At 42.9% G+C, this 23,136-nt stretch overlaps 1 protein-coding gene across 1 annotated transcript in view; it reads left to right on the top strand.

Moving 5' to 3' along the window:
• Positions 1-23,136, top strand: part of DNAJC8 (DnaJ heat shock protein family (Hsp40) member C8) — a 411,176-nt gene that overhangs the window by 325,810 nt on the left and 62,230 nt on the right. Inside the window, exon 7 of the mRNA XM_044083052.1 lies at positions 11,934-12,025. Within this exon, the coding sequence (XP_043938987.1) occupies positions 11,934-12,025 (92 nt within the window). The remainder of the gene's footprint in view (positions 1-11,933; positions 12,026-23,136) is intronic.

Genomic DNA, 23,136 nt, shown 5'->3' with positions numbered 1-23,136 from the left:
ATATATACAATATTTACACACCCCTGTTAAAATGTCAGGTTTTTGTGATGTAAAAATGAGACCTCAATAAATCTTTTCAAAACTTTTCCCACCTTTAATGTGACCTATAACCTGTACAATTCAGTTGAAAAACAAATCTGTTTGGGGGAAAAAAAATAAAAAAAACATACAATATGTTGATTGCATAAGTGTGCATACCCTTAAGCTAGGGGTATCCAAACTACGGCCCGCGATCCATTTTTAATTGGCCCGCAGCAAATTCCAAAAATCTACCAAATATGGCCCGCACATAGGTAAAGAACAGTGCACAAACAAAGAACAGAAATCAAGCACCGGACAGCTCTAGGAAATACAGTTAATCCATTCCACATGAAATGCTTGAGCTTGACGAAACTATACATGTTTAAAACTTATTGCAGTACACGACAATCATAACTGAATGCTATAATGTTGGTGATCTCCAACAAAACAGTTTTGTTGGCGATCACCAACATTATAACATTCACGATTGTTGTGTAATGCAAAAGTTTAAGCTATCTTGGATTCGTGACTATACATGTTTAAAACTTATTGCAGTACACGACAATCATAACTGAATGCTAGTATAATGCTATAATGTTGGTGATCGCCAACATTATAGCATTATACTAGCATTCAGTTATGATTGTTGTGTACTACAATAAGTTTTAAACATGCGGAGTTTCGCGACGCCAACAAAACTGTGTATGTAAACACACAAGTAACTAGTGACCACTAGGCAGTAGGAAAATGATTTGTAAGCAGCCTTTTTCTAAATCCCTGTATTTACTAGAAGGCTATAATGTGGTACAGGACACTTTGATGAGTGGCATTTTGGTGTCATTATATGAAGTTCAAGTGTACCAAATGAGTGATGACTTGTGTTTCGGCTTTTCCCGGTTAGGGGGTCGTCACAGCGGCTCACCGGTCCGTAGATTGGTTGGCAGTAGAGTTCTATTGTAAAAGAAAAAAATGGTAGATAGAAGATGCACTGAAGTCTCTGGCATGTTTTGAGGGTAGGGGAACCTGAATCCAGAGTAAATGAAAAGTAGAAACAGTCATTTTGTAACTAATACAACACTCCCCTCTAGTGGACAAAAGCCAAAATTACATATAAAATGAATCAAGATAAGATGTACTTAAAATTCAGTTAAATCATGGATCCATAGATGAAAAACGCGGTTTCTCCTTAATACAGTGCTTTGTGGTTGCTTACTAGTTGATTTCTTGGTTTTAACTCTAGCGGTGGAGCTACTGAGTTGATCAAGGCAGTACCTGTACAAAACTAAATTAAGGAAAGAAAAATTTTGCCACAGCCCACTGAAAATGACAACACCAAAGAAATGCAAGATAGCAAGTGAGTGTAGAAAATTTCAGACAAGGTGAAATGTGTGTGTTTGATTTGTAATGAGAGTGTCGCAGTGTTGAAGGAGTACAATGTAAGACGACACTACGAAACCAAACATCAGACCTACATGTCCTACACTGGTGTGGAACGAGAACAAAAGGTTAAGCAGATGACAGCTAGTTTGCTAGCTCAACAACAGTATTTTTCCCGTGCCAAAAAAACTCAAGAAAATGCCACAATAGCCAGCTATGAGGTGGCTCAACTCATTGCCCAGCATGGGAAGGCTTTTTCAGATGGTGAATTTATAAAACAGTGCCTCACTAATGTTGCAGGAATAATGTGCCCAGAAAAAAGTCAAGAATTCGACAGTGTTAGCCTATCAAGGAACACAGTTGTGTGGCGAATCGAAGACTTGTCAGCCAACATAAAACATCAACTGGCAGACAAAACATGTGCTTTTGATTTCTACTCCATTGCATGTGATGAGAGCACAGACGCCACAGATACCGCACAGTTATTCATTTTTTTGCGGGGTGTTGACAATAACTTTTGCATTACGGAGGAGCTGCTTGATCTCACCAGTCTAAATACCACAACAACGGGTAAAGACATTTTTGAAGCTGTGTCAAATGCAATTGACAAGATAGGACTTAAATGGGACAAGTTGTGTGGAGTTACAACGGATGTAGCTCCAGCTATGACAGGCCAGCGCAAGGGAATGGCCTCTATGGTGTGTGCCAAGGTGCAGGATAGCGGAGGTGAGGCAGTTAAAATGCACTGTATCATCCACCAAGAAGCACTCTGTGGCAAGACAGTACAGCTTAACGATGTGATGAACACTGTTGTGAAAACAGTAAACATAATTCGAGTACGAGCACTCTACCACAGAGAATTTCAAACTTTCTTAACTGACATTGATGCTGAATATGGGGACCTGCTCTACCATTCAGAAGTGCGCTGGCTAAGTCGTGGCTCCGTGCTTAGGCGGTTTTATTCTCTGAGATCAGAGATCGACCAGTTTTTGAAAGAAAAGGACCGACCTCTTCACGAGCTGAGTGACCCTCTATGGTTGGCAGACCTGGCATTTTTAGTTGATCTCACTGAACACCTCAACACACTCAACAAAAACCTACAAGGTAAAGACCAACTTGTACCACAGCTTCACGCACACATGAAAGCATTCTGTGTGAAGCTCCGACTGTTTGAGGCACAGTTGCACACCTTCAATGTCGCACACTTCCCCACACTGTCTGAAATCAGATCTGCATTTCCAAAGGTCGATCTCTCTGGTAAAAAGGGGAAATATGTGTCTGTGATCACATCCCTCCTGACAGAATTTTCTCAGCGCTTCCAAGATTTTTCTACTATTGAGAACGATATCAAGCTGTTTGCGACTCCCTTCATGATAAATGCAGAAGAAGTGGAAGAGAGTCTTCAATTAGAACTTATAGAAATGCAGTGTGATGATTCTCTGAAGAATCAACATCAGCTTCTCTCTTTACCTGACTTCTACCGGAGCTTGGAAGAAGCCAAGTTTCCTCTGATGAGATGCCACGCAAAAATAATGATGAGTCTGTTCGGCTCAACATACATATGTGAATAAACATTTTCTCTGATGACGCTGAACAAAAGCAGATTGAGAACCAAAATTACCAACGACCATCTCTGTGACGTCCTTCGCATCTCAACCACAAAACTGATTCCGGACCTGCCAGCAATCCTGCAGGCCAAAGCGCAACTTCATTGTTCCCACTGAGCGCAACTGTGTTCCCGAGTTCAAAATATATTACACATTCCATGTGTTATTATTAAGCCCTATTACTAATAAATCATTTTATGTTGATATAATTTTTAAAATGACTATTAGTTGATCTGTTAGCAATCCAAACTTATTTGCATAACGAGCTTGAAATATCCTATTCATGAAAAGCAGTGTTGTAGGCTGATTAATTTAGTTTACTTGTCTTAAAAAATAAACCAGGTGAGGCAATATAATATAATATACTTCACCTCGAGTGAGTGGCCCGGCTGTTTGCGTATTGTACCGCATATGGCCCTTGGTGAAAAAAGTTTGGACACCCCTGCCTTAAACTAATGTCTACCTCTTAGCGCGATTGTATTTTGGAGTTTTTCTCCCCAGGTCTCTGCTGAAAATGGGCTTTTTGCCCAGTTGGACACTACCCGGTTAACAAAATAAATAAACTCAGCAAAGCCCCTGGGATGGATGGTATAATCATAGAAATATATAAATTGTTTCTCACATCTGTATTGTCCTTATTTCATAAAACATTACTGGTAGTCCAATCAAATGGCATTATACCACCTTCATGGATATATTATTTAATCTCGCCCATATTAAAAGCTAATAAGTATCCTCACCTTTGCAGTTCATGTAGGCCTATCTCGTTTTTTAATAATGATTATAAAATCTGTTTCTTTTTGTAGATAGACTGAAGTTTCCTTTTATGCAAATAAATGATCAATCTGGATGTTCATCGTGCTACCCTGCTGTAGTCATCACACTTGGGTTATCCTGTCGTCAGGCGATCCCGCAGTCGGCCAGAATTCCAAAGTCTTGGTCCGACGTCGGTTGCTGTCGCCTCATCCCTGACATCTGTGCGCCAGGGGTACATATATTGCAACCAACGCCATTTTCTTCAGTCTTTCTTGCCACACGGTGACCGAAGCAGAAGCAGTTCGCAAGTGCCGGTCGGCCGACACCTGAGATTTTCGAATTCGAATTTCAGACCGAAGTCTTCTATAAAGCTAAGTACCCCGTTGGGGAAACTTTTCTTGCTTCAGACCGTTGTCAGAAAAAGTTAACAATTGTATTTCTTGTGGGAAGCAAATACCTCATAAGGATTTTCATTCTTATTGCATACCTTGCCTAGGCCCCAATCACGACCTCACTTGTCGTTTTTGTGCTAGATTTAATAAACGTGCTATTAAAAGACGATTTGATTTCGCACGACACTTTTTTGGCTGAAAATTTAATTTTAACATGCCGTCAGAGCTACCGACTACCGGCGTGCACAAAAAACGCAGGGATAAGGATAGACAGCCCAGGCCTAAGCCCGATTCAGAGGCCTCTGTTGATCCGGTCTCCGGTTCTCCGGCTATCAGTGAGGCCCCGACGCAGCCTCTGACTACCGCAGTTCAGGAACCCGAGACTGCTACGGATATTTTGACGGAATGTACTAGGTCGATGCAGCCTTTCACTTCAGGCCCTACCGACGATTTACCTTCCAAGGACGTCGGTACTTCTGAAACGCCATCGCCTTTTGAAGGCGTTTTCAGACAGACTCTTACAGTCAAAACGTTTTCCAAATCGACGACTCCTTCCAAATCGAAAAAGGCTTCACTTCAGTCTCCTGTTCAAAGCCCTATGCCTAAGAAACAGATGCTCAAGATGGCTGAAGATTTGATTTCTCTTATCAGGGGTTCTCAGCCTCGTCCTGACAAAAAGCCTAGACAAGAGGAAGAATCTGCTTCCTCTGAACAACTGTCTGTTCCTTCGGACTCCTCTGAGGACCAAGACTTTTCCTTCTCTCCTTATGAAGATTCTGATGCTAAGGACTCTATTCCCTCAGCTTCCCCTCCAGAAGATTACTCTTTTGGGGAAACTTTACACACTGTGAGGGAACATTTTCAATGGGAAGGTCAGAATTACTCTGATTCCAAGAAAAGGCACAGAGAGTTTCTTTTACTCCCCCAACACAGACCTCTAGCCATCCCTCCTGTTTTGGACATTGTGGATAATGTCTATTTAGAATCCAGTTTCAACCCTGACTCTCTGCCTCCTGCCCCGGCCAAGCCCGACAGATACTACAGAGTACCTGATTCCCACAAATTTCTTTACAAAAGCCCAGTAGCTGACCCAGAGACTATCTCCCAAGGTCCCAAGGGGTCTAAGGCTTCCATGGCTAAAAATCCAGTACCTTCTGAAAGGGATTCAGGAGCACTAGACAGATGGAGGAAAAAGGTTTACACCTCAGCCACTTTAGCTATGAGAGCTCTAAACTGTCAATTTCATATGCTTAAGTATCAGCAATTTCTGATCTCTCAGTTAAAACAAAAGATAACCACCCTCCCTCAACAATCTGATTTGAAAAGTACAGGATTTGTTGTATGCCACCGAGCAGGAGGGCAAACATACCTTACAATGTGGGTTTGATTCTTTAGAGGTCTCCTACAGAGCAGCTGTCACTGGATCAGTTATACTTAGGCATGCCTGGTTAAAGGAACAAAATCTGCCTGATCATGTTAAAGCAAAACTACTAGATGCTACCTTACAGCAGGATGTTCTTTTTGGTGTTAAAGCAGAAGTTTTAAAGAAAATGGAAGATAAGGCAAAATCAATGCAGACAGTCAAAGATTTCCTACAGGTACAACCCCCTCGCTTCAGCAGAAACTGGCCAACAAAAAATTGGTCATTTCCAGCCACTGACAGGCCTCAGAGGGGTAAATACAGGCGCCCAAGGGGCAGAGGACAACCAGAAGCTCAGTATAAACCTCGCCAATGGGGCACTCCAACCCAGAAGGGAGGAGAAGACAAGTCTCAACCAACCAGAAGGCAAACTCAATGACTTGCACCTCAGCTGGCCAAACAAAGCTCTTTTGTCAGCCCCCCTGGGGGGAAAACTAGCACTATTTGCAAACTGACACATGGTCACAAAGGACAAATGGGTCCTAGACTTAATTTTACGAGGATACAGATTCCACTTTCACACCTTGCCAATAAAAAGAGGAATGCCAAACCTGCCACAAAATCGAAGGGCAGAGGCTCAAAAACAAATTACAGCCATGAGAGCCATTCAAAGGGTACCAACTCAAGAGCAAGGCCAAGGATTTTACTCAAGACTCTTCCTAGTACCCAGAAAAGAAAATGCTTGGAGACCAATTCTGGACCTTTCATTTCTAAACACTTACAAGTTCCCAAATTCAAGATGCTAACACTACAGCAGCTACTTCCCATGTTGGGCAAGGAAGCATGGCTGGTAACGTTGGACCTCAAGGAGGCATACCTGCATGTCCCTATCAGACAAAGTTGCAGAAGATACCTCCGTTTCATTGCAGGTTCAACCCATTATCAATTCTCGGCACTGTCCTTTGGCTTATCTACTGCGCCCAGAGTATTCACAAAATGCCTGGCACCAGTAATTGCATACTGCAAAGAGGAATTCAAATATATCCATACCTGGACTACTGCCTCATCCAAGCAGAAAGAAAAGACATTCTCTTACAACATCTGGCTTTTGTGAAGCATCTACTAAATTGTCTGGGGTACACAGTAAATTAAAAGAAGTCAAAACTAGTACCCTCACAAAAAATGACATTCCTGGGTGCCAGCTTGGACACAACGGCCCAGAAGACTCATCTTACACCAGACAAGCAATTACAAGTGACTCAATATTTCAAGACAATGGCAACAAAGACACAATTAACTGCAAAAAAATTCTGCAGGCTTTGGGCTTCATAGCATCTTGCATTCTGATAATACCATTTGCAAAACTGCATATGAGGAAATTACAGTGGTACCTAAAAAGCGTATGGTATCAACACAGCCACAGCTTGGACACAGTGATATCTCCCATTCCCTGCCTTCAACAGGAATTTCTGTGGTGGGCACAGGCATGTCACCTCAACAAGGGTCAGCCTTTCACCTTGCCCCCATCCAGGCAAACTATCACAACAGATGCTTCAGACTATGCCTGGGGGGCGCACATGGCAGGGCAATGCCTTCAAGGCCTATGGACTGCAGAACAAAGAAAACTGCACATAAACCAAAAAGAGATGCTAGCTGTACAGAAAGCTCTGACAGCTTTCAAGGATCTACTACAGCCTGGACAACTGGCAATAAAGACGGACAACACCACAGTAATGTGGTACATAAACAAGGGGGCACACATTCCTACCCTCTTTGCAGGCAAGCAATAATCTTATGGAACACAGCTCTGGCCTACCAAGTCCAGTTACAAGCTCACTTCCTGCCAAGACAGAAAAACACATTGGCAGACGACCTAAGCAGAAACATCAAAGATCCCCACGAGTGGAAGCTAGACCCACAAATATTTGCAATGATAACTCAAAGATGGGGCCTACCAAATATAGACCTGTTTGCCAGTCCTCAGAACTACAAGATGACAAAATTTTGTACAAGGACATTCCACCTTCAAGCTTGGAAAGTGGACGCTCTCTCCTTCAGTTGGAAAAACCTGACGGCATATGCCTTTCCTCCATTACCTCTTCTCACAGAGGTTCTTTTGAAGGTCAAAAAGGAGAAGCCTCAAATGATTCTCATAGCCCCAGACTGGCCACGCCAGTACTGGTACCCACTATTGAAGAATATGCCTCACAGCCCACCATGGATATTGCCTCAAATACCTCATTTGCTCACGCAGCAAGACGAGCAGATTCTACACAGCCAGAGCAAAACCTTAAACCTGGCTGCATGGCAAATCAATTAAGCAGCCAACCAGCCCCTCTTTCACAAGCAGTACTGGATGTTATTCTAGAAGCCAGGAGGCCAAGCACCAGGAAGGCTTACTCGGACAAATGGAAAAGGTTTTCTGCTTGGAACCAAGCTAAAGGCCAAGACACAACTCAGCATCATATGCCTCGCATTCTGCAGTATTTAGCTGAGATGTTGCATAAAGGACTTTCCTTCTCCTCAATTAAAATCCATGCTTCAGCTATTTCAGCTCACTACTACACGAATCCACCTTTATTTTCAAATCCACTCCTAAGGCAGTTCCTCAGAGGGGCAAAAAACATTAGACCACCTAGAAGAGCTCCTACACCAACATGGGACCTCAACTTTGTTCTGGAAAAACTAACGCTACCTCCCTCTGAACCAGCTTTTTCTGCAGACCTACAGTTCTTATCTTGGAAGACTGCCCTGCTCCTGGCAATAACTTCTGCTAGGAGAGTTTCAGAATTACAGGCACTTGTGGCAGTGGAACCTTTCCTCATTTTTCATCAAGACAGAGTTTCTCTACTAACTAATCCTTCCTTCATGCCTAAGGTGGTTTCCAGTGTAGCTTTAAATCAAACCACCCATCTACCCACTTTCTTCCCCAATCCACAGAACAAAGGTGAGAGACTCCTGCATTCCTTGGACATTCACAGGCAGCTTCGATACTACTTGGATAAAACTAAGACTTTCAGAAAAACTGACCAGCTCTTTGTTTCCTATGCTACAGCATCTCAAGGGAGGGCCATATCCAAGCAAACCATTTCTAAACGGATAGGCCATTGCATACGATTCTGCTATACCCATCATGGGAAACCAGTTCCTCCTACCCTAAGATCCCACTCTACCAGGGCAACAGCTACCTCTACAGCCTTTCTCAGGGGGGGGGGGGGGGTTCCTACCAAGTAAATTTTAGAAGCTGCAACTTGGAGTTCTGTACACACCTTCACCAAACACTATCACTTACTCTAAGTCCAGGGCAGGCTTCGCCACTGCAGTTCTGCAGGGCCTCATTGCCTCCTCTAACCCTCTATAATGCCTCCACCCTACCTTAGCTTTGGGACTCAACCCAAGTGTGATGACTGCAGCAGGGTAGCACGATGAACATGGTACAGTTTTGTACCTACCATAAATGTAGATGTTCGAGTGTTCACCCTGCTGCAGTCCAGGTTACCCTCCCTCCAATCCCTCTGATCTACTGGCTAAATCTTTGCTATGCCTTACTGATGTATTTGCTTACAGCTGAAGGGTTTTTGTGTTTGTACAGTGTTCTCACCTTTTGGTACTAATTTGGATCACCTTTTTGGGGGCACCTGACATCTGGGGCAAGAAAAACTGAAGAAAATGGCGTCTGTTGCAATATATGTACCCCTGGAGCAGTGACGTCAGGGATGAGGCGTCAGCAACCGACGTCGGACCAAGACTTTGGAAATCTGGCAGACTGCGGGACCGCCTGACGACAGGATGATCCAAGTGTGATGACTGCAGCAGGGTGAACACTCGAACATCTACATTTATGGTAGGTACAAAACTGTACTTTTTATACATAATACACACATGATAATATCAAAAGGATTTTAGCACTTACTGAATATTTAAACAAGGAAAATGAAGAGCCATTACTGATTAGTTTGGACATAGAGAAGGCTTTTCATTCAGTCAACTGGGAATATTTGAAGTGCTGCACTGTTTAAATTTTTCATCCTCTTTTACCTCTTTAATTAAAAAAAATATATCAAACCAATGTAGCTTATGTTAAACTAGGTCCCTTTTTCTCTGAATCTGTCCAAATAACCAAAGTTACCAGGCAGGGATGCCCCTTATCCCCTATTTTATTTGCATTAGCCATTGAAATCTTGGCTGCCATTATTCACGACAATTCAAAAATCATAGGTATAGATATTTACAAACAATATAATTCCAAGAAGATGCTTTTTGCAGACTGTCTTACTCACATTATTTAACTCGCAGTCAGTTCTGCTAGAATTAGATTCTATGGTGAACTATTTCTAGAAGATCTCAGGTCTCCACTTTAATGAGTCAAAATCCAAACACCTGCTTTTAAACAAAAAATGAAACTTAGTCAATCATCATCATATCTGCACACACTTGGATTCTCTAATCTACGTAGGAATAACTTTTATAGAAAAATGGCTTGTAATCATAAAAGTATTATAAACTTAATAAAAAAGCATATATATAATTGGAATAAAATCTTCATAATTTTTGAGGACATGTTACAATTGGTTAAAATAACTCTTCTATCAAAACTACTCTGTGTGGTTCTAGTACTTAATTTCTCCTATAATGATAAATATATCAAGGACATAATTTAGTAATGAAATTCCTTTGGTATCCCAGAAGAAACAGAATTGCTTTTAGCCACCATATTAGGCTTTGGGATCAAGGAGGAATTAAATTCCCTGATATTGAAACATACATAAATGCATCCATATTTTAAAGTCATCCTAAACTGGATATACCCTCGTTACCACTCTAACTGGAAATTACCACATTTCACCGTATTCATTAATGAAAACCCATCTTTAGCCAAACTCCCACTAAATCATTCTAACAAGTTCTTGATCTTCGTATGTCATATTATTTAAACCCACCAAATTAAACTTGCTAAGTCACTTTATTAATTTTTTTAGAAAGTTTAACTCCAGTGCAGGTATTAAAACTTTGTTTGAAATATTAACCCCGTTTAAAATCACAAGAAACTTTTCTGATAAAATACATCTTAATATTCTAGATTATCGAGAAGATAATTTCATAAGTTGGCATCAATGCATAAATAATGTCAAAGTTTTAGACTCGATACCCTCATCAAAAAGTATGATTTGCCTTCTCAGAACTAGTTAATCTTACAAAGTGTCTTAACTTACTCCCATGATTTATGCAGAATGCTTAGTAACTCATCTTCTCAGGAAAGACCAGAGATAACTTTCATAAGTGACATTTTGCTAATAAATCTACCACAGATAATGTCATATAACACACTAATTATTTATAAGTCTTCTGTAAACCAGACTTATTGGACTTCTGTATTCAAGGGTCATTATTTTAATTTCCCCCAAGATGAAAAACAAAAAAAATCAGTATCCATTTAACATACCTCACGGTCTCAGTACTGGAGCATTTTCACTTTGAAATACCTTCACTGGGCTTTTCTGACACCAAGTAAAATAGTCAAATTTAATTGTTCCACAGCTTCCTGTTGGAGATGTACAGAATATACTAATACTGACTGGGTACACATCTTTTATGACTCTTCTAAGCTAAAAAGGTTTTGGAACAGTATTGATGATTTTCTCAAAGCATTATTGACTGATTCCTTTTCCTTAACCATATCATTAGTTTTTTAAATGTTAATGAAGGATATTCCCTGAACAAGAATAACTCATTTATTATGGTCACTACTAACTGTTGCCAGAAAATGTATCACCAGAAGATGGAACACTAACAGCTCTCCAACATTTTAAAATTTCCTGTTTTCAGTGAAAGAAATGGCAGTTAAGAAAACTAAGATCAAGTAACTCTGAATCTATCCAAAGACTGCAGACGACAATCCTTGGATAAACATTTAATCACTCATTGAGACTCTGCAAATGGTTCACAACTCTATCTGAACTGACATTTGTGTTAATGAAACTTGTTTAATGTACTTGTAAATTGCAATTTTTACTTCAGACCTTTGTACGTGTTGTAACTAGTTTTTTTCTTAAGCTATTATTTTATTCTAGAATGGGTAAACATTGTGAATTTGCGGTTTCGTTTATGAAAAATTCTGAATATTTTGATAAAAAAAAAAAAGAAAGAAAGATTGGCAGTGGAAAGTACCCAGTTAAACACCAAAAAGACAAACTGCTGAGTATGAGTCATATATTCAGTGCCATAAAGAGAGACTTTTTAAAAAAGAGTGGATTATAGATATAACCTCAGCATTCTAGAAAAAATTCAGTGAGTTTTCTGTTTTATTCAGCAAACTGATTGCAAAGTTCCCTTGATATAGTTTTATAATAAGTATTTTCATGACATTTCCTTAACTGTTATGGTGTTCCATATGGTGACGTGTATTGTGATTTCTTGCAGTTTAAACAAGCTGTTTATAAACAAACAATGAAGTTGTTTGCAGAGTTGGAACTCAAGCGGAAAGAAAGAGAAGCTAAAGAAATGCATGAAAGGTATTTTTTCATTGCTTAGACATTTTCTGTAGATCATAATGCTTTGACACTAAATACCAAATCCGTATGGTTCATTTACTCTTAACATATTTAAGTTGTATTTGTTTAGTATTATTTCCAGAAGACAGAAAGGAAAAGGGGATTTTCCACCTGTTGGATGTTCACAAGCAACTTTACTAAGGATGTAAAGCAGAGCAGTTTTGTGGCGTTTGTTGCATAGAAACACAGGGCAGGTTAGTGACTAAAACACACTGTAATTGACAGACTAACTGCTTTGTATTCTGTGGCGAAAAGCATTTAAGTACCTTGCAAGGATAAGTGAAGGCACATTCCACCAGGCATTCTTCAGAGATGTCTCTTTTCAGAGCTGTAAACATAGTAACGTGTGATCTTCCAGCTACACTGCGTACAAGCTCTGTAAGCTGGAGATGCAGTACAGGAACACAAGATTTTGGTGCTGCCATTTTGCAGAGCCTTCTGTGAAGATTGTGTGTGCCTTGACTGACATTACTGCAGCTGTCTTCCCACAAGTCACAAATGTTACTTATAACAGTGATCCATACAAAGTTTGTACTACAGTTACATGACCACACTTGCCACAATGGCAGATTGAGTGGTATCCCTTTTGAACTACTGGTTTCATCCAATTTGCCCATTGTGCCTCGACTTCCTGAGGGCATGAGCTTTAATGACTTAGTTGAAGTGGGAAAAGGGTCACGGGGTGTTTTATCTCCCTTCACTGTCTGATAGAGGGCAAGGAACTGCAGCTGGGACTTGGAAACATGCTTTGTAATATAGAGAGACTATTTGGTAATTGTTTCAGTGTAACAAGATATGCAGGTATTAATGAAAATGTTACATCATGTTTTGGGGTTGCTTTTCTTCAGCTGTAATTTGGGCTTTAATCAAGGAGGAGGGAATTATGAACAGTTCCAAATACCAGTTAGTTTTGGCCCAAAAACTTCAGGCGTCTGCTAGAAAGCTGAAGATGAAGAGGAATTTCACCTTTTTAACATGGCAGTGACTCCAAGCATACTTCCAAATTAACAAAAGAATGGTTTCACCAGAAGAAAATTAAAGTTTTGGAATGGCCCAGCCAGAGCCCAGACCTAAATCCAATAGAAAATTTGTGGGGTGACCTGAAGAGGGCTGTGCACAAGAGATGCCCTCACAATCTGACAGATTTGGAGTGCTTTTGCAAGGAAGAGTGGGCAAATATTGCCAAGCCAAGATGTGCCATGTTAATGGACTCCTACCCAAGAAGATGGAATGTTGTAATTAAATCAAAAGGTGCTTCAACAAAGTATTAGTTTAAGGGTGTGCACACTTATGCAACCAGCTTATTGTACGTTTTTTTATGTTTTGTATTTTTTTTCCCTAACAGATTTGTTTGCTCAATTGAATTGTACAGATTATAGGTCACATTAAAGGTGGGAAAAGTTTTTGAAGTGATTTATGATGTATTATGGTCCTATCTGTGAGCCAGCTTGCAATCCAGTGAGTTATATTGGGATTTATGCCTAGTTCTGAGAGTTTGACAAAAATACCTGAGCGGGGTACTGTATCGAACGCCTTGGCCAGGTCAAGGTAAGTGGTATGCACTATTTTCACCTAATCTATAGCCACGATGACCCTCTCAAAGATGTCAACAGGTTAAGCGGGCAAGACCTGGGTCCATTGTCTATATTTTGCCAATGATCTTGTTGATCATTTCCGTAATAATTTATTCCATGGCTTTGCTTATAAAAGATTTGTCAGACTGGTGAGTTTGTAGTTCATGGGGTCAGCTGATGGTCCACCCTTATGAAGAAGGATGACTGTTGTGACCATCCATTTACATGGCATGTAGCCTGTTTTGAGGCTGTAGTTGAGTGGTGCTGTTAGGTCATGATCTGAAGTAGTTTACTTAATTTGCTCTTCTACCTGTTGGTTACGGATCTGTACTGGATCCAATATGGCCGCATCACCAGCATCTGATCCGAGCTCTCAGCTCCTCCCCATAACCTTAATGCCCCCTGTCTCCTTCCTCCCTTTAGATCTTGTTTTAAGCTGGAAAGCTTAACATCGTGGTTTGAGTTCTCAGCTAATCGTTTGTTGTGTTTTTTGGGGTGTTTTTTCACTCTGTTCTCCTAATTTTTTTTTTTTTTTTTTTTTACTGTTCTTTCACCTCCCCGCGCAGTCATCGGGTTTAAAAAAAAAAAAAAAAAAGCCCTCTTCCTTCTAACTTTTCTATCCTTTTCAGTGAGCATCTGTTAGTGTTTTTCTGGGCCTGCTTAGAGTCATGTCCGAGACTCCTAAACAGGGTTTCAGAAAATGCACAGTATGGCCATAATGGGGGCGGCCCATCTGCAAACCTCTTGTCCTGTCTGTGCTGGGTTTTATCCCAGGACGCACAAGGACAGGAGGGATAAACTTATCTTAAAGGGCCTGCTTCGATCTTTGGGGGTGGTAGCATCTCTGCCCCTTACCTTTGCTGCGGTATCTACTTCTACCTCTTCCCCAGCCTTTGGGACTCAAACTCCCGCCACGAGGTCCGGGGAGGGGGGAGAAGCCCAAGAGAGATTGGCCGAAGAAGCGGTTCCCCCAACCGCTCGGCCCCGACCGGCCTGCGGCCGAAGAATAGGCCTATTTCTAGGCCTGGATCTTCCCGGCTCCATTCTCAGAGGTTCTCCCCGGAGCCAGAGGAGTCAAGTATCTGGTCACCCATACGGGTGTCCCCTCACCGGTACTCCAGATTGGTGTCGGTGGCGTCGTCCTCCCACTACGCCTGGAGCCTATGTGAAGCCGAGATGGATAAGATGATGTGGAGGTTTACCTGCACCCAAATTCAGATGGGGGTCTTGCCTGCCCCCCCTCCCTCTCCTTCTGGAAGGGGGGGGGAGCTCACAACCTTTCTGTATGCCGATCACTCCTCAGATCCGGCCTTCTGTTTCAGAGACCCTGGATCTGAGGACCCTCTGGGTCAAGGGGTCAGCGCTGATGGTACTTTGTACTGTAGTAAATGGAAACGTTTTACAATATGGCCTTCTCAGCATGCATTGGATCTGCAGTATTGGAGTTCCTGATGAGTATTTTTCAACAGGGTGCCAGTTCTTCCACTGTCGAAGTCCAACTGGCTGCTATCTCGGATTTACATGTGGGGGAAAACTTGAATTCCTTGGCCTCGGCTAATCTTTGCAAGACCTTCCTTAAAGGTACCTTTCTCCCGAGACCCCCGGTGAAGGATCCTACATCTCTGTGGGACCTTACTTTAGTGGTTCAGGCCTTAGTCTCTCCCCCTTTCGAACCTGCAGCTTCAGTGAATTTGCATGATTTATCTTGGAAGATGGCTTTGTTAGTTGCCATTACCTCGGCCAGGAGAGTGTCAGAACTCCAAGCTCTGTCTATCAAGGTTCCTTACATGATCATTCACAAGGGTATCTTTACGTACCAACCCCTCCTTTCTTCCGAAGGTGGCGTTAGAAGCAAATATAAATCAGACGATCAACCTCCCAGTCTTCTTTCCAAATTTCCAAAACAAAGGAGAATGTATTCAAGTTACACTTGCTAGATGTGCATAGACCGTTATGGTTCTATTTGCACAGAACAAAGGCCTTTTGAAAATCTTCACCAGTTTGTTTCTTACTCAAGACCCTTCTTAGGCAAACTGATATCTAAGGTTACAATTGCCCGGTGGATCACTGAATGCATTTTTCGAGCATATTCTGGTGGGGGACTTTCCCCGCCAAGTCAAGTAAAAGCACATTCTATGCAGTGCCACCTGTGCTAAGGTCTTGTTGAGGCGGGTCTATGCTAGGTATAGAGCAGCAAACTCAATCTGAAGGGAAGGAGGAGACTGGGCATTATGGGTAAGGGGAGGAGCTGAGAGCTCTGACCAGATGCTGGTGATGCGACCCTGTCAGCTCCAGTACAGATCCCTAACCCACAAGGTAAAGACAAATGAAGTACAACTACTCAGATGGAATGTTATGGTGAGTACATAACTTCTTTTTTTGTTATTTAGGAGGCAACTGGCGATATTGTCAGGGCCCACTGAGGCACTGTTTTTTAGCCTTGGTGAGCAACACGAGGACTTGCTAGGGATAGCTGGGAGATGAGCTAGAAGGGATTTCACAGGGGATGATGGAGGTGAAGTTAGAGCTACATTTATCAGCCAGTAGGTTTGCTATGCCACCCTGGTCAGTGAAGGTTGTGGAATTTACCACCAGTTCTGCACACTGCCAAGTATTATTTTTAAGGTTCCTGACTGTTAAAAAAAGGCTTTGTGACTGTCATTAGCCGGGGAGGCTGTCTTGATCTTATAAATTGGTATTATTTGGACTTGACATCTTTGTTTTTTCTTTAGATGAATCATCGAGCTCCTGTCTCTAGTTGCTCTTTCTGATTTTGGCCATGACTTTTCTTTTGTTATATAGTCTGTTAAGGTAAGGATTCTACCAGTTTGCTTTATTCTTGTGGTTACATCTGGGCGTACCTCTGGCAGCCTCAATGCAGCCATTTAGACGTTTGTGCAGGGTGTTTGTAAGTAATTATGCATAGGTAGCTGTGTGTTCTGGGTCTGGGAAAGCACTGAATTTAGACAAACTGTCACTTAATAGGATGTAGTTTGTTTAGAATAGTTTCTAATATTTCACACGTTCATAGGTATATACCAAGTGTATATTAGGCTAATGACCACTAGGGACCTTGTAAGCCTAGCCATGCAACTCAGATGTGGCCCACAAATTTAATTTATATAGGTATTATATACTGACTGCTTATATCCATGACAGGCATAGGAGTCAGACCAGGGGTGAATTTCCAATTACCCATCCATTGGTCCAAGTTGCACTTAAAAAGGGATAGGGAAGAACTTTGTTTCACATGGATGGGGAGCCTGTTCCAGAGAATGAGAATTGCCTGAGAAACATCTCTCTCTCTCCAACATGTCCTGTTTGTCACATGCAACATTTAGGTCTTTTAATCTAGTAGTTCTGATGCTGTTTGTTTTGCAGATGTGCAAAACATTCGTCAAAACAGGGTCAAGTGATGTCTTGTACACTGGGCAAGGATCATCTCTGAGAAGTCTGTATGATACTGAGTAAAGAGACAGGGCTTTGAGGTGATCAGCGTAGGGCAGTGTATTTAGTCCCTGTACTCTTTTTGTAAGGAACCTTTATGGATCCCCTAATTGCTGTATGTGTCTGGTTAGGTACATACCAAAGGGAGCATTATAATCTATGATGGGTCTGTTAAGGGCCAAGTACAGTGGTAGGACTACCTCTGTGAACATAGATGGCATGCCCTTACTTATAAGTTGAGCAAAATGGAAGGATTTTCTAACTAGCTTGAACACCTGCTGGTTGAAGTCTAGGTTACTGTCTTAATGAGTTCCCAGATCCCTAATTAGTGAATCCGCTTTTAAGGGTGCTCTATCAATGGTTGTCCAGGGTGGTACACTTATCAAAAGGTACTATAATGCATTTCTTGAGTGTTAAGCCATGGCTTTGGCACCAGGCATTTGTCTGTATTGGATATTCCTGAAGGGTATTCTCATTTTGGGGGATTCAGTGACTGCTCACAGTTTGCAATCAGCTGTGAATATGGCCAGCTAAAGGCCTTTAACGTTAGCTTTGACATCTAAGAAATAGATGCAAAAGAAAAGTGGGCACAACACAGAGCCCTGGGGGTCTCCACTGGTGATCGGCCTTTTTGTGCTGGTGGTCTTATTGATTCTAACCTCCTGGGTCCCATCAGAGATCACAGACATAAGCACCCATACACACAAACACATACGTGCACAAATATACACACCCCCACACATACAGATTCACAGGCATACACACACATATATAAATAGTTATATAGTTATAGATATAAATATAGATAGATATAGATATATATAGATGTAGACATACACATACATGTATATCTATATATATATATATATGTGTGTGTGTGTGTGTGTATATATATATATATATATATATATATATATATATATATATATATATATATATATAATGTATATCTGTATATATATATATATATATATATATATATATATATATATATATATATACATATACACACACGCAAATGTGTGTGAAGATCTACATATATGCACACACATGGACGTGCACACTGTATTTCTATAGATGTCTGCTGTCTGTCTCTCTCTATGTATATATATATATATATATATATATGTATATATATATATATATATATATATATATATATATATATACACATACATATATATATATATATATATATATATATACATATACATATACATATACATATATATATATATATATATATATATATATATATATATGCACCCACACACATACATATGGTCTACTTTGGAAGCTCAGGGTTTCAAAACTTCAAACTTCATATGAAGATCAAAGTTATGACACTTCAAACTGTTTAAATGGAGATTGCTGTGTACAGCGCTCAATCGGTATACTTAAACAGCAAGATGTGTGGAAGGTGCAGAGGTTCTTGCCCCCTGCAAAAACGTAAACTTTTTTTTTTAATTGTAGTTTCAAAACGTCATCTGGCCGAAACAATAATATTGAAGTTCAAAGTTTTGAAACTTCGAGCTGACAAATGTGTGTGTGTGTGTGTGTGTGTGTGTGTGTGTGTGTGTGTGTGTGTGTGTGTGTGTGTGTGTGTGTGTGTGTGTGTGTGTGTGTGTGTGTGTGTGTGTGTGTGTGTAGAAAGTGTATGCACTCGATGTATACACACAGGCGCGCACACACACTACAGTGGATATAAAAAAGTTTACACAGCCCTGTTAAAATGCCAGGTTTTTGTGATATAAAAAAAGATACCACAAAAATAATTTCAAAACTTTTCCCACCTTTAAAGTGACCCATAACCTGTACAATTCAATTGAAAAACAAATCTGTTAGGGGAAGTACAGTAAAGCTGGTTGCACAGTTGTGCACACCCTTAAACTAATACATTGTTGAAGCACCTTTTGATTTAATTACAGCATTCAGCCTACTTGGGTAGGAGTCTATCAGCATGGCACATCTTGACTTGGCAATATTTGCCCACTCTTCCTTGCCGAAGTGCTTCAAATTGGTCAGATTGTGAGGGCATCTCTTGTGCACAGCCCTCTTCATGTCACCCCACAAATTTTCTTTTGGATTTAGGTCTGGGCTCGGGCTGGGATATTCTAAAACTTAAATTTTCTTCTGGAGAAGCCATTCTTTTATTTGAATATATGCTTGGGGTCATTGTTGTGCTGAAAGGTGAAATTCCTCTATCTTCAGCTTTATGGCAGACCCCTGAAGGTTTTGTACCAATGGAACTTTTCATAATTCCCTCCACCTTGACTAAAGCCCCAGATGTTAAGTTGTCAATCTCACCTTCATTCTTGCTGGATGGGTTCGGAGCCGATCCTCGGCTCCGACTCGGCACTAGCTTTAGCTCGAGAACTCCTTTTACCAGCTCGAGGCAACCCTATATCCCATGATGCAAGGCGGAACTACCCCAGATCTCGTTTGCCGCTTAGCGAAAGAGGTCTCCTTTGCCAGCTGAGGTAAGTTTTTCTTGTTAAATAAGAAAAAAGTTAGTTAGGGGTTTAATTTCCCTTCAGTGTTAGGTTAGCCTGTATTTAGTACAGCCCACCCTATTCCCTTCCTTTTTTAAACTTTTAATATAGTTTTTCAGTGAAAGTTTTAGTCAGGCCTAGTTCCCCAAGTTATTCCCTTCCTGTGTGTCTGTGTAGGGATTAAGTTGTGTGTTTGTGGGGACTGTTTGTGTATATCCTTTAGGATGTCTAGGGAAGGCAAGGTCTCAGGCTTCAAGAAGTGTGACCAGTGCTGTCAGAAAATGTCCCTGACAGACGGTCACACTTCTTGTGTGTATTGCCTGGGGCCTTTGCACCTGCAGGACTCCTGTGCGTTGTGTCATGCCTTTAGCCAGCGAGTCCTGCAGGAAAGGAGGAACAAACTGATCCTCCGAGGTTTGTTGAAACCTGAAGGTTCTCCTCCTAAGCAAGGGGCAGGAAAACCTCTTAAGCCACCGAAGGCTCAGGCTACAGTGTCTAAGCCTCCTCCGGTGGCTCCGGCTCCGTCGAGCCGATATCGGCTCCGGCTGGAACCGATGCTTCTTCTGCCAGAGTAGTGGGTTCGGTGCGGCGGCTGCGATACCCTGACTACTGTTGCCGTGGCGGCTCCGGCGGGAGCCGACACTTTATCCAGCATCGGGCGAGATCCTCGGCTCCATCTGGGGTTCAAGGGGCTTGGGATCCGGTGGCTACGGCCCGCCAGAGATTCCGGTCCCCTTCGATACTAAGTATCCACTCGGCCCGGGGTCTCCTCTTTTGTCGGAGCGGAGCCATCGGAGCCGATCTTTGAGATCTTCCAGGCTGTCTGACCACGATTTGGAGAGGGTGGTAAGCAGGCTGTTGAAGTCTCAGGCACTGGCCCAAATGCTCCATAGCCCGTCTCAACAGACTTCGGCTACAGGCCCAATTCTTGAGATTCCTCCTCCGACTCCACACCAGAGTTCAGAGCCGGAGCTTCTTGGGACAGCGACTGTTTCGATGCGGAGCCGATACATCCTTCGGCTCCGTCATCCTCGGCTCCGATCTCCTCCTTGAGACTTTCCTTGGAGGGATCCGGTCGTCGGGTTTCCACTGTCGGCTCCGAGGGCTAGTGGCATCGGACCCTTGTCCGACCCCGCTCTCCCTCTCGGAGCTTCGCTTTGGTAAGCTCGGCGCCGACATCTGCCTCGGAGCCTTCTCTCTCCTTGGAGCCGACCATTCCTGTTTCTTGGAGCGGTGTGTTCAGGTCTCCCGGGAGGGGAGCCTTTGAGGTGATGAGGAGTGTCCTGGCCTCTGAGCCTGGTCAACGGTCTATCCCTCTAGCTCCTCCCTCATCAGTGCCTGCAGAAGCCTCTTGCCAGCCTCTTGCTCTCAGGCCCAGGGATCCATCGCCCCAGGTTTCCCCACTGGGAATTTCCTCCTCTTCCGAGGTTTCTCCTGACCCTGCAGGTGAACCCCCCTCGGAAGAGGACGTGTAAGAGGAAACACACAGACTCCCCTGAGTCTACTACATCTGATACCGACTTAGATGAGTCGGAGGGTTCCCCACGGTCCCCCTCTGAGGATGTCTCATTTCAGACATCCTTGAGCTCCTCAAACAGAGGGGGAATTGGCCCTCCATTGACCCCTCCGAGGATGAGTCGGTATACCTGGAGGCTTTTGGATCCCGACCCTCCACCTCCTGGGTGTCTCCGCCTTTTCACCCACTCATGCAGGTAGTGGCTCGGAAGGCGTGGGCGGCTCCAGATTCTGTGGAACCTGTCCCCAGGAGACCATCCAAATTCATCACGGCCCCTTCGGACAAACAGTTCCTGTCCAAAGGTGTCTCTGTGGATGCTATGGTGGTGGCGGCGGCCACTAAGAAGGAACTGGCGGATCCTTCAGTACCTGTCCATCCTCCTAATAAGGATTCTAGGACCATGGACAGGTATGGAAAGCGGATGTTTTCTTCAGCGACCTTTGCAATGCGTTCGCTGAATTACCTTTGTCACTTCACCAGGCTTCAACGAGATATTCTCAAGGAACTGGGGGAAGTAGTCCAGGATCCTTCTGCTGCTGGGGCTCAGGAAAAGATTGCCTCTCAGCTAGCTATCCTGAATTCGATATCTAACTCCTCCATGCGGCTCATATCTTATGCAGCCGATGGAACGAGCAGGGCTGCAGGCACAGGTGTTGCTCTTAGACGCCAAGCCTGGATGCGGCTGTGTAATTTTGCGGACCCCTTTAAGGCGTCCTTCACCAACACCCCCTTTGACAGTTCGGCTTTGTTCGGACCTCAGGTGAAGGATACTTTGACCAGATGTGAACAAGACGGTAAAACTCTTTCTGCCGTTGGAGTCCAGTTTTCCACTCCTTCTAGACTATATCCCAAGGGTCAGAAGGGGAAGATGTGGTTCCGTAAAGCCCAAGGAGCTACACCGGACACACGTGGTCAGTTTACCCCTAGAGGCAGAGGGGGTAACAATAATAGACGCCGCCCTAGAGGCAAGGGGGGTCCTCAGAACCAGGGCAACAGGGAGCCTCTTCCTGAGAAGCCCTTTCAGCATCCCTGAGGTGTTGCCCGACTGTCCACCCTTGGAGGCAGTCGGGGGAAGAATTTCGCTGTACCCAGTAGCCTGGCAATCCCTATCACAAGAGAAGTGGGTACAGTCGATTATATCCGAGGGTTACAAAATCCCTTGAAAGGTTTCCCGACCTCTACAATCCCTTCCAGACATCTCACCCGGTCAAAGGGATTTGGCAAAACAGGAAGTTTCAAAACTCCTGGGAAAAAGAGCCATCCAAACAGTGCCGGCAGACCAAGTAGGATCCGGCTTTTACTCAAGATTCTTTTTGGTCCCCAAAAGGACGGGAGATTGGAGACCAATACTAGACCTAAGCAGACTAAACAAGTCTGTCAAAAGGCAAGATTCCGGATGGTCACGCTGCAATCCATTCTGCCCTTTCTGGGCAAGGACAACTGGATGTGCTCGATAGACCTTCAGGATGCGTACTATCACATAAAGATTCACAGATGCTCCAGAAGGTTTCTCCGCCGGCTGGGAGCCAGTCATTACCAATTCAGAGCACTGCCCTTTGGCCTCACTTCAGCCCCCAGAGTGTTCACCAAATGCATGGCGGTGGTCACAGCTCACCTGAGACGCCGAGGATTCCAAGTGTTTCCTTATTTGGACGACTGGCTCCTCTCCGCCACCTCCAGGGATCAGCTTCTTCGGTCCAGAGATTACACCTTACAGCTTTGCAAGAGTCTAGGAATTTGAAAAATCCTCTCTGCTGCCTTGCCAATCTATCACCTTTATAGGCAGAGTTAGATACCGTCAAAATGTTAGCCAGACTAACAAATCAAAGGATTCTGGACATCCAGAAATTTGTTCAGCTTCTGTTACAAAGCAACAAGGTCAAAGCCAGGTTTGTCTTGAAGGTTCTAGGCCTAATGGCTGCAGCCATTGTTCTTCTTCCACTAGCTCGCTTCCACATGCGTCTCCTGCAGTGGATGTTGTTCACGCAGTGGTCGTACCACGATCTGCCCATGAGACACGAGATCTTAGTGACACAGTCTTGC

Source organism: Protopterus annectens, chromosome 1.part1, assembly GCF_019279795.1.
Source record: "Protopterus annectens isolate FY-2018-M chromosome 1.part1, PAN1.0, whole genome shotgun sequence".
Lineage (NCBI taxonomy): Eukaryota > Metazoa > Chordata > Ceratodontiformes > Protopteridae > Protopterus > Protopterus annectens.
The sequence above is the reverse complement of the archived record's forward strand: the minus strand, read 5'-3'. Positions and strand labels throughout refer to the sequence as shown.